Source organism: Clupea harengus, chromosome 4 (assembly GCF_900700415.2).
Source record: "Clupea harengus chromosome 4, Ch_v2.0.2, whole genome shotgun sequence".
Lineage (NCBI taxonomy): Eukaryota > Metazoa > Chordata > Actinopteri > Clupeiformes > Clupeidae > Clupea > Clupea harengus.
Genome location: NC_045155.1, coordinates 4,337,039 through 4,349,011, shown reverse-complemented (window position 1 = coordinate 4,349,011; position 11,973 = coordinate 4,337,039). Strand labels below are relative to the sequence as shown.

At 39.7% G+C, this 11,973-nt stretch overlaps 2 protein-coding genes across 3 annotated transcripts; both read left to right on the top strand.

Annotated features, from left to right (window-relative positions):
* LOC116220189 lies at positions 1-1,966 on the top strand. Its single transcript, XM_031565505.2, has 3 exons — positions 1-670; positions 919-1,062; positions 1,490-1,966. Exons 1-3 carry the CDS (start codon positions 221-223, stop codon positions 1,655-1,657), a joined length of 762 nt encoding a protein of 253 aa, XP_031421365.1. The 5' UTR covers positions 1-220; the 3' UTR covers positions 1,658-1,966.
* Positions 1,967-4,201: 2,235 nt separating this feature from the next.
* ormdl2 (ORMDL sphingolipid biosynthesis regulator 2) lies at positions 4,202-8,670 on the top strand. 2 transcript variants are annotated; one of them, XM_012830977.2, is made up of 4 exons: positions 4,202-4,277; positions 5,288-5,462; positions 5,994-6,145; positions 7,556-8,670. In XM_012830977.2, the coding sequence occupies exons 2-4, from the start codon at positions 5,289-5,291 to the stop codon at positions 7,689-7,691; spliced, it is 462 nt and encodes a 153-aa protein (XP_012686431.1). In that variant the 5' UTR covers positions 4,202-4,277; position 5,288; the 3' UTR covers positions 7,692-8,670. The 2 variants fall into 2 exon arrangements, with proteins under 2 accessions (XP_012686431.1, XP_031421709.1); XM_031565849.1 differs by lacking the exon at positions 4,202-4,277 and adding an exon at positions 4,284-5,072.
* Positions 8,671-11,973: the final 3,303 nt, after the last annotated feature.

Sequence of the window (11,973 nt, the reverse complement as noted above, 5' to 3'; positions counted from 1 at the left end):
GACACCCTGACATAGCCTTCTAGCGACTTTCTTGTAACGTCGTCGCAACATTGTCTAAAGAATGTTGCCATTTAGTGCCGTCGTGTCTTCGACACACTCAGCAAAAAAGTGATATGCATCTTGTAAAGCCTCGTGACCTAAGTCGTCATTTGTTACAGAAATTAGCGAGAAAAATGTTCAACAAAGTCATGCTCCCTCGCGGTAGTGATCCCCCTTGTTTATGATGCAAAGCTTGTCCGGTATGGTTTTACCTGGCGCGACTGGAAAACCCTCTCATGACTCACCGCAGAGCATATTTAAGCTGGGGCATGCAGTTTACAACTTCAGAGAATCCACTTACGGATCACACAATCAAGCAAGCAAGCCAGCAAGCAAGCAAGCAATTGGGATCATGATTATGGAGCTGCGTCTTACAACCTTTTTTTTTTTATTGATGTCGCTCCAGACATGTGTCAATGGAACGCCAATCCATCGATGGTTTGAAGATGAGCCTGGGAAACTTGCAATCAACTGGAAAACTTGCAAAAATAAGGCGATTACACTAAATCAGTTAGCGTGGGAATTTCAAATGAACATGAATGAAACATGTAACATGGCAGCTGATGTAAAGGACAATATGAAGATTGAAGCCCGTGACCTGTGTGATCCTCTCAGTATAAGTCAAACGAAGGTAAGATTCGACCTAAAGAAATCGGTATAAAAGTTGATATTAGAATTAAGGCTACCTATTTGAACCTAACCTTTTCATGCAGTTATTAATGGGATAGGCTATGATATGGATTAACTGCTTGATCAGCCCCTAAATTATGTCAGTAAGACTGAGGCTATCCGTAAAATGTGAGAGTATTCTGGAGGAATGAAAGTAGTATCTGTTGATTCTTTTAAAAGTGACATCAGTATTTCTGCTCTTTTCCTCAGAAATGTGTTGGGAGCATAACAGATGTACTACAGAACTTCGCTGGCATCTTTGGGGAGGATGGGCTTTTTCAGACAAGTGGTGTCCTGACTGAGACGGCCCGAAAAGTGAACACTGCTGTCACAGAGCTACTGAGAGAACTTGGGGTAAGTAAAATGGACAAGACTTACAGTGAGCAAAATTACATACTATATTGAGGAACTATGAATCCAGCACAAACTGAAAAAAATCATAAAGTTTCCAGATAAAAATATTTTTTTATGTATAGTAAAATGCTGCACTGATGAGAAACACTGATATTCTCATCTGGTCAAAAATGCTTTGTGCACAGTGTCTGCTCTATACACTACACACCTTAGCACATTCTAGCACAGTCTACTATGTTCAGCACTGCCAATCAGATAAGAACTCTGTCAAACTGAAACTAGCATATCCTGTTTTTTCAGTCAATAGTTTAATGCATATATGTTCACCACATGCCTGCCCCTCAGGGGGTACTACCCCTTCAGATCCCAGAAAAAGTCCATTCACAGTAAGACACTGATAAAGGTTTTGCAATGGTTCTTTTCGTAGGAAACCGTGACTGGGCCTCGAGTCAACACAGATCAATGGAAACGCTGCATCCTCCAGCGCCACTCAGTGGAGCGCCTCTTCTCGTTCTCTATCCTCTCGGCACGTGTCTTCTCCTTTGTTGCTGATCCTGAAAAGTCTGGAATTGAGTCCTCCAGCCCTTGCAACTGATGCAGGAAACGGAGCTAACTTTGATCCGCCTTTCAGTATTAGATGATAGGCAAGAGATGGATGGATTATGTGACATGATCATATTGGTCAAAAAAGTAAAAAACATGTAGTAATAATAATAATAATAATGCATTTTATTTGTGACGCACTCTTCATTCCAAAGAATCAGAGTGCCAACATTATGCATTGTGCATTATTTATGCTCGGCTAATTTATATTTATTTAAGTATTTAATTTATTTACTTATTTATTACATTTTCTTGATATCTATTTATGATTGAGACTAATTTATTCAAAATATCTGATTTATGTGTTAGTGAAGAGTACATTATGTTCACTGTTTCCTGTTAACAAATAAAAAAATGTATGCTCTTATCAATATTCTGTTCCAAAAAATGATTTCAGAAATTTGATTTATACCTATTCGCTGTTGTGAAAAATAATGCAGACATAATGTTTGGGTACAGATAACAAAAACACTGAAGAATAACAAGGAAGTTGCCCACCCTGCCACCAAATTTCCCAACAGACAAAGGCTACCCCTCACAGGAGAGGGAAGCTGTATTTTCCTTCAATATTCCCATTATGATCTCACCTACTACATTGTTATTTCCTAGTTAGAATTGATTCATCTTCCATTTATTGCTTTGATCATTGCTGCCATGATTTGTTTACACTGGTGCATTTGTTTACCTATAAACAAACTGTTAGAGGTGTAAAGCAATACAATGGCATGTGGTTTCTTTTCTAAACATGATGTCATGCTTGAAAAGGGAACTCGCTTTATGTTGGTCACAATGATCCAAACAAGGAACTGCAATATAGAGACAGCCCCTGTTTAACATGAAATCAAACATGAAGTGACGTCGTGTTGTGCATTTCTGATTTGGGAAATGTGTATGACTGCATACATGGTATATCCCAGCTTCCTTCCTTAGAAACTAGACAAGCATCAGCACAGTCTTTTCACCAATCCTATCCCTTTCAAGTGTCAAGTTCAAGTGCTTTATTTGTTACGTACACGAATGTAGTGAAATGTAAAAGGGCTCCACACTGTGCAAAAAAATAAAATTAAAATTAAAAAATAAAATAAGGAAAGAGTGCTGAATTAAAAAACTTAGTGAGTAACTAAATTTGTGGTCAATGGTCCCACTGCCTGTGGGTAAAAACTCCTCCTAAGTCTCTCAGTCCTTGAATTTAGACTGCGTAGGCATCTACCCAACGGCAACAGGGTGAAGAGGCTGGCATTGGGGTTAGGGTTAGTCATCCCTCATGATATTTCTTGCACTCGACTCCACCCTCTTGTGGCTGGGAACCTTTTGGAACACATACCTCACTCCACAAGTCTGGTTTAAACATTAAACTCAAAACTTTAGTACTCAGACAATACAAGTGAAAACATGTTTACAAGAAAAGTGGCTTGGCTTTATTACTGAATAAAACACAGTTTTCTAGGCTGCTGTTTCATACTTAAGTCATTTTGATGTTCCCATATCCTTTGGTTCATCAACTAGCTGTCTCAATCCTGTCCAAGCCCTTTGCTTGATATAGATGGCTTTGAGGGCTCAAAGTCCACTGACATTATTAGTGCACTGTGAGTGTGTAATATTCCGTGCCACGGAGTTCTGGATGAGTTTGAGCCGGTGAATGAGTTTGTTGGGGATGCCTGCCAGGATTGCGTTGCAATAATCAATGCGTGATGTGACCAGAGCATTGACCTGGACTTCCATGTAGGGCTGTGTTGAAGCAGGGTGAAGTCTTGAGATGTTTCGAAGATGGATAAAGGCAATCCGAGAGTCATTGTTAATATGGCTGGAGAAGGAAAGAGTACTGTCCAAGATGACACCAAGGCTCTTGGTGGCATCAGTAATGAACAGTGAACAGATATTAGTTTTTGAGAGAGAGGAGTTAGCGCCAATGACAAGTAGCTCAGATTTACTACTGTTGAATTTTAGATAGTTGTTTGTCATTGTAGCGAAGGGAGAGCGTGGTCAACTCGAACCTGGGTCTACAGGGTGCCGAACATGCACTCTGACCGCAATGCCAAAGAGCCAGGCTCGATGGCATGGCAGTCAGAGCACATACTCATCTGTAGTGACGATCACATCACACTCCCCTCACCCTTGCCCTTCACGCAAACACAGGCATTCCTTGCGCATCCACCAACTGTACTTCTCCCATCCAGAGTGCTCCAGACACAAGTGCTTCACCCATCTCACACAGGGGACAACCTATCTGGGGGTCCCTCACACAGTTTTACGGGCACACCTCCGATGACCTTACAGCGAGCCGCCAGACAGACTTAGGCACACTGGTAGAAGACAGACTGAATACTGAATACTGAATAATGTAATACTCAGTAACACTATGTACAACACAGTAGTCAGCAACAGGTACGTTTGTCAATATACCTTTTCTTCACTGGTAGACAGAATGCTAAAATATTGCTTTGACAGTGTGAAATTGATTGCAGAATTTGTGGCAGCAATTGTTTTCACTTCCAGTGGGCGTGGGTTTCAGAGTGTGACGCGTGGTTCTTTGTCTCCATTACACCCGCCCTCAAGATGAAAGGGGCGTGGTTTCGTTGACTTGAACTGGGATTTCCTGGTTGCAACACAAGGTAAGCTTGTGTATAGTAGTACTTTCGCAATAATAGCGATATGTTTAATCCCAAGTGTTGTTTTTAGCTTAATACTTCAAAGGTGTAAGCGTTGTCTTATGTTTCCCCACAAATGTCATTGCGAGCATTGATTCATTTCAGGGTTATTGTTAATATGGTTAGCAAGCTAACTTCAACGTCCAAGTAAGTAGCTAGCTATCGCTAACAAACGTAGGATAGCTGGCAGGGTACCTAGCTCTTTAGAGGAATTCTTAAAGTCTTTCTCAGACACATGAAGTGCACAACGTAATTAGAAAGCGAGATCCCCCACTAACTGTATTTATTGTTAAAATAGTCGTCGCTAATAGGACTAGTTGTTTGGCCACATAGTTTGGTGAACTTGCTAACATTAGCTGGCTGACGAGGTTGTGCCTCTTTAAGATTCAAGAGACACTAACGTCAATTTGGAAGGGCAGGGTAATCGAAAAACTGTTCTTTAACGCACTTTGACACCAGTAGGCTACTATGCCTCCTCTGGCACTAGTGCTGGAGAAAACGAGTAATAGTTTAATACTTAATATGTGTCTGAGTCAATACAACCAATGTTGTTGGACCTGTTGGTTCGTCAATTTGGTATAAGAGAAGGCCGCATAATTGTACATAACAGGCCAAGATGGATAGATGTACTTAGCCCAGAAGTGAACATTGGAGGCCTATTTGAATTGGAATGCAAACACCTCCAAGTAGCCTAAAAAGGCAGATTCATTGAAGACTTTTCTTTAGTTGCGATTAATAGACAAGCAGGCATCTTTAAAGGTGAAAATCTGTCTTTTAATTGTCTACAGAAAATATTAATATTGACTTAGCCCTATTTGCCAAGCATCCTCATAGACAATCACACAAACAGTTTTTCTGTTTGTGTCTATTTCTGTTATATTTCTTTTCTATGTTGATGGCTTCCGCTGAAACTTTTGCAAACAGTACTTGTTGCAGCATCATATTCACAGTACTCTGTCATCCTTTTCCTGTAGGATGAATGTGGGCGTAGCTCACAGTGAGGTAAACCCCAATACGAGGGTTATGAACAGCCGTGGAATTTGGCTGGCTTACATGTTGCTGACTACTGTGTTGCACATAGTGTTACTGAGTATTCCATTCTTCAGTGTGCCTGTTGTGTGGACCCTGACGAATGTCATCCATAATCTGGTTAGTGTTAACTTAAAACATTAGATTTGCTTTTACAATGTCCTTTGGAGAGAACTTCACCATGTCATGTTACAACCCAACCTTTAATTTCAGTGCCATAGTCATTGAATTGTTAACCTCATATATTGTTGGTGAAGATACATTTTCTATTCGATAACATAGCCTTAACATATATACAGACTTAATTGGCACACTCAGTAGGATAAGATAATTATGTAATAAGCATGCATATAAAAAATATACATTTTTAACTGATGTAGGATACTGGAAACCTCTGCTATGGTGATAAAAACTATATGGTGAAGTCATCTGCTAAAGCTGTCTATTATTCTTTACTGTATAATGCAGTTCAGACTTCTGGAAAAGCCCTACACTAGTTGTGTTTGGTTGCAGTTATGCACAACAGGTGTGAAAGATTGGGATGGCCAAAATAACAGTTTCAGTGCCCTCTCTTGTGTATAATGACTTGGCTGCGGTCCCTTTGTTGACTACTTTAAATGGATGGTGTCAATGGTTTGTCTTTTGCTACAGATAATGTACCTGTTCTTGCACACGGTGAAAGGCACTCCATTTGAAACACCTGACCAGGGAAAGGCCCGCCTACTCACACATTGGGAACAGATGGACTATGGCATCCAGTTCACTTCATCTCGGAAGTTCCTCAGCATCTCTCCTATTGTACTGTAAGTTAAATCATTTGTAGTGCATCCAGTAGCCTACAACACACACCATAAAGGTGAAAACATACCGTACTTAATTGATCGAAGGCAGGAATGTAACCCCTGTGCTGCGCATGTAACCAACTGGCTGTTCCATGCAAAGGAATATGGCAAATCTTTTCAACCACCTTAAAAGTAAGCATCCGAAGGAACATGCCGAGAGTGTTTCATTAAGGTTGGTGCAACAACCACACTCATCTGTATCTCCTGAGGTCTGATATGATTAAACTCACTATCTAGCTGGGGATATGGTGCCATTTTTTCTACTTAGTACTTGAAAAATCTGTGTTATTTAATGATTCTGTTATCTATTGACAGTTGGTTGCAACTAAGTTTAATATTTCAAATAAAGGTTAAACTCACGTTTTAATGGCCATTTGGAAAACTGTGTCTTCAAGTCTATATTCTGGACCGTACATTTCAAAATTGACAAGAAAAAACACAATTTAGATTGGATTGTGATTATGTGTTGAAAAGATGGTGATAGCATTTTTTGGGCAGATCACCCCACCCCTACTACAAAGGTGTCCACCACCTTCATCAATCAGTGTAAACTGGCTCTAACCAGGATAAAAACAGAAGTGGGCAATGGTGTAAAACTGTGCAGGAGGATAATCTGTCTCTAGTTTGCAGAGTTTAAAAACACAGGCACTGTATGGAATGGACTGGCCTGGCCAATGCGGTCTCAGGATCTCAACTATTCTTAGCTGTTGTGGGAGCATCTTAACCATGGTGTTGTGTTAAGGGTAATAAACGACCCACAACTATGTTTAACAGCAGAGAACCCCCTAAATCATCTTTTTTCAACTTGAAATTTGATGACTTTTCCAGCAGATGTTAACAAAGATGAACGACCGGTTGTTTTCCCATGCAAAATAGATTTGGGGTTTAAAATTAAATTAAGCTGCTTGATTTTAGGGGTTTAATAAAGGAGGGACATGTTTGACCCTAAGGACAAGTGAAAACCATAATTGTTAACCTTGTCAATATCAACTACTTTTTATATTCATTTTGCAACTTATTTGATGGATACAAAAATGAAATGGGAAAAGGGGACATTTCTTAAGTGATTTGAAACCTTGTGAGCAGTATGCATCAGATTTCCACCACATTGTAGGTAGGCTGTCCGAGACTAGGAGTGTAGTGAAATGGTCTTACATTTTTTGGTTGTTTTTTACCCTTTTTTTTTTTTACAACACCATGGTTAAGATGCTCCCACAACAGCTCAGAATAGTTGAGATCCTGAGACCGCATTGGCCAGGCCAGTCCATTCCACTGGTCGTACATGAGAAGGACACCGTGTACACTTTCTGTACATTATTATTCTTACTGGTCACTGCTTAATGATTGCACACCTTTCTTTCAACTTCTTAGGTACCTCCTGGCCAGCTTCTACACAAAGTATGATGCTACCCATTTCCTGGTCAACACGGGCTCACTTCTGAGTGTGTTGCTTCCCAAGCTGCCACAGTTTCATGGAGTGCGCATATTTGGAATCAACAAATATTGACTATGGAGATGGGATTTTCAGCTGTCAAAGTAGTTTTCTCACCTCAGGTTGACCGAGACCAAGGCAAAATGGTAAAGGAAGAAGATGGGAAAAAATGGCTCGGAGAGCGATTCTTTCAAGTTACCCCTGCATTTAAGGACCATACATTTTCTTCTGTCAGCTGTGAAACACTGACCACCACCGAATTGTCCTTGTTAAGAATATTGCAGAAATGTCAGTGATTTATATAATATACAAAATACGATTTTCATGGCTAGCTTCCTGTAAAAGGTCAGCAGGAGTTACTTTAGAGAGCTATGATGTGAAGACTTGGACTGTTGTTGCTGATATTTTGTTTGAAAATGATTCATAAAGAACTATGAAAATGTTTCATGCTTTGAAGGGGAAATGGGATGACAGATGTGTAGGCAGATAGGGATAGATACAGTGCCTCTCACTGGCCACTTCCCACTTCTGAATGTGTGCTACTGCATTATTTATTTATTAAAGTCATTGATTGCCTTACATTCTCATATGCTATTGTTGCCATAACAATAACTATGCCATAACATTGTTGCGATTAGCCCTTGTTATGGTCACTTACTTTGACCAAAAAAAACAAGACCAGTTTAGAATACAAGTTTATCTGAGAAACAAGACATGACCAAATGTGTATGAAGAAGCCAAACTGTCAAGCTGTAGGGAAATGGTTGGTTACGCTTTTCTTGTAGAAGCAGGTGGTGTGATATGAAGTTGAATGTGTATTCCTCAGTTCTCTCAAATATATTTGGCCTAGTGAAGTTTATTGTTTAAGTACACACGTTCTCACATAGGGGTCTTTTGAATGTAGAAGTGTGCAACGAATTTGAAACTGTGTCCTGTCTGAGTCATAATCTGTTTGAAATTCTGTAGTGGGTGGCTCCCCACCAATATGTCTAAAATGTTTTCATTTGTTTCTGCACAAATGGCAAATAAAACTAATGAAAAGATTTGCAGGTCATATTTTGATATCCTGGTCATTTGTACACATTCATAATTCCATTACTTATGACTGAAAACATTAATTTAAATATTTTGTTGACTGATAACTTCACAAAGTTCCATATAAAGTCATATATAATGCACTGAAACATATTAAAGGACCACTTACATTTTTATATTTCTACACATTCTAAACATACAGAATTTTGGTCATTAACTATGGGGTCATTCTTTGTCCAAGGTGGCCTTGTACTCTTTTATCTCTCTTTGTGACACATTAGTGGTGTGCTTGACCAGACCAATTAAAAACAATCAGTCTGCAGACACTATTCCTGTGTGTTTCAGACCAGTGCCCTGCAGTGTGGATGACTGCACTGCCCTTGGCATTTCTGTAATGGTATATGTTGTCTAGTGAAAAGCTTGCTATTATGGGTGGCTTAGTAGTCCACTGTTTTTGTTCATGTAGCCTAGAAGCCTTTCTTACATATTTATTTCATGTCTAGAAAACACAACTACATAGCCTGGGTGGCTAGTGCTAATAAGATTGAATTTGAGGATGTTCTAAAAAAAACGAACTACTGAGCTAAGAAGGCCAGTGAGGTTTGATTCATTTCAATGCAGTTGAGTCAGTGGAGTTTCTTTTGACCAAACCCAATTTGCATGTATAATTTCAATGTGAATCGTATGTATGTATGAGTATGAAGAAGGTGGTCACACATCTGCATTTGTTCTTCTTCTTATTAGACAAATATGTAATTGTTGAGCTTTTTTTTTAATTGCAACTTAAGTTTCTTTTAAAACATTGGGTGAATACTCGATGCATTTGGAAAACGGTGCTCTGTGGGTCTTCCCTGTGGCCGAGGTATTCCTTGTGATGACAGATGATGACACAGAAAAGCACACTACATAACAGTTAGGTTGGGGGAGAAAAACGGATCCAGTCTGCTTTGGGGGGTCCATACTCCAAACAGACTGACCTTCCGATTATGGGTCTGGGATTGTTTGTGTAGGCCCACCTAGGGGAAATCCAGGCACTTTTCATTGCGCTTCCAAGAGCAGCTTCCCCATTCCTGCACTGAGATGGTGGCTACAGGGATTCCCCCCTCCCATCATACACCCACACACCTCCTGGAGGCCCCCATATGTGGGTGTCCACCAACTCATGACGAGTCATTTGGGCAGAGTTGGGTGTGTGTACAAGTCCCATGGCGGAAGCAGGACACATTCAGCTCTGGGAATTGCACCCCTCTGAATTTGCCTACGTGGTGAAACAGCAGTGTTGTGTACCCAGGGATTCACATGCAAACTATTTTTTTTCTTTCGTTTTCTCTGATGTGTAATGAGACGCTACTACTGTGCCGCCGTGGGCACAATAAAACATCCGTGTCAGGAGGTTTTCCTGAAGGATTCCTTTTTTCATTTTCCTCCTTTCGATACGTAGTCAAGGCATCTCTAAAGGTTATCTAACCCCTTCATTTGAATAGATATTGCGCCTAACCACAGTAGGTGCTGTGGTATGTTCAAGGGTATCCTTCCCAGTGTTGTGACTGCTCATGCAAGCATTCTGTGAAGAGCAGAGGGCCTTTTTGTTTTTCGGGTGAAACTGATGGTGCTTCCTTCTGTTGTATTAGTGTCGTCATATCTTTCATTTTTTCATGATAGTTGACAGTGATGTACAGGATGCAGTGTAAGCCTTTCTTACATATTTCTTTCACGTCTAGAAAACACAACTACATAGCCTGGGTGGCTAGTGGTAATACCATTGAATTTGAAGATGTATTAAAAAATATTTTACTACTTACAAAAACATACTTTAAACATAGTAAAAATAGAAAAATCACTCCAAGTTTCATACATTCATAATTCAGATGAGTTTATTTCACTGAGTTTTCTACTAACCAATAACTGTAAAATTGACTTTAGTGAAAGTAGCCATTTCAGATGCAAGTGCACAGTGTGGTAGCTATACTGCATCAATATTAAAGGTCATCCACAAAAATGATTGTGCTCATGTACCGACAGTTCTAGCATAATACACAAAACATATTAAATAGTCAATAAAAAATACATAACATCTTGAAAGAAAGAACAAAATGGCAAGACAAGAAAGTACAATTGCAAGTCACAATTACAATGATGTGGTAAATGCTGTCAACAAGAATTTCTTGGCTATCTACTGTTTAAGACACATATCACACTAATTTCGTCAGAGAAACTCGCAATGAATCATAACCCTAACCTTAAAAAAACCACACAGCCAATTATAAAATAAATCTACTAGTTTCGTTTGCATGAAGAACTGGTGAGTGAGCTGTGTGCAAATAGTTGTTATCTCATGTGATCTACCACTCCCACCAATCTCCCACTCGCACACAGACAAAGCATCTCAGCTGCAGCAGTGAATTGCAGTTAAGAAAACGTGTAGAGAAATGGCTTTAAAAAATTCCATCCATTAACACCGTTACTAATCTTGACTGAAAGTATGTAAACCACCTGTTGCCCAGAATGGTTTCTTCTCTATCAAACACATTCTACTGCTCGAACGGCAGCTCCCTTGGTCGATGATTATGGAGTACTAGGTGCGTATGCTGCTTAAGGAATCAAAACCATTAGAAATCAGTGTATGATTATTCACTAAAACGAATTGCTGCATATGTTTATTTGCTTTCAGGAAAGGGTGAGCGCTATTCTTAAATTGAACAGAGGCAGGATTAGAGAAAAAAAAAAAAGAAAGAATGCTGAGAAAAGCCTTTCCAGTCATCAAGAGCAGGTTTACAAACTCAAGCTGCTCTGCGGGTTACTAACACACTAACACAGGTGTTCACCTTTATCCCAGATCTTCAATAAGACAAGGGGTCATTCTGCTTGATATGTGTGAAAGTGGTTCGAGACAGAATGAGATTTGAATCCAAGCAAATGAATCTGGGACTACACTGGGACATCTGTGGAGAGGCAATCCAATATGTGTGGACAGTTTATAAACAACAGTGAAGAACATCTTGGGAGCGGTTCCTTAATTATTCTTCATGAAAGTATGGCAAGCCACTGCAGGAGTCAGTGCTGCTGGTCAAGCATACGCAACATACTGATGAGATACTGTGTAACTATTCAGTTGGGTATTTCCTATGTATCAGGTTTGATCAAGATAAAAATACTGGAGTAAATGCTGCCAGTAAGAGCTGTGGCGCCTACTAAGAAAAGACCTGAGTGAACTAAGAAGTGACCTAAGTAAACTAAGAAGTGACTGAAGAGAATGTAAAAGACTTAATTGTAATGTAACCTTTGTATGTTTGACACAAAGTGAAATCACTCATGCATGATG

Coding starts and splice junctions, on each gene's coding strand:
- LOC116220189 (XM_031565505.2), top strand. CDS start 221: ATGATGCAAAGCTTGTCCGGTATGGTTTTACCTGGCGCGACTGGAAAA. Junction 671..918: donor TCAGTATAAGTCAAACGAAG/GTAAGATTCGAC, acceptor TCTTTTCCTCAG/AAATGTGTTGGGAGCATAAC. Junction 1,063..1,489: donor AGCTACTGAGAGAACTTGGG/GTAAGTAAAATG, acceptor TTCTTTTCGTAG/GAAACCGTGACTGGGCCTCG.
- ormdl2 (XM_012830977.2), top strand. CDS start 5,289: ATGAATGTGGGCGTAGCTCACAGTGAGGTAAACCCCAATACGAGGGTT. Junction 5,463..5,993: donor CGAATGTCATCCATAATCTG/GTTAGTGTTAAC, acceptor CTTTTGCTACAG/ATAATGTACCTGTTCTTGCA. Junction 6,146..7,555: donor AGCATCTCTCCTATTGTACT/GTAAGTTAAATC, acceptor TCAACTTCTTAG/GTACCTCCTGGCCAGCTTCT.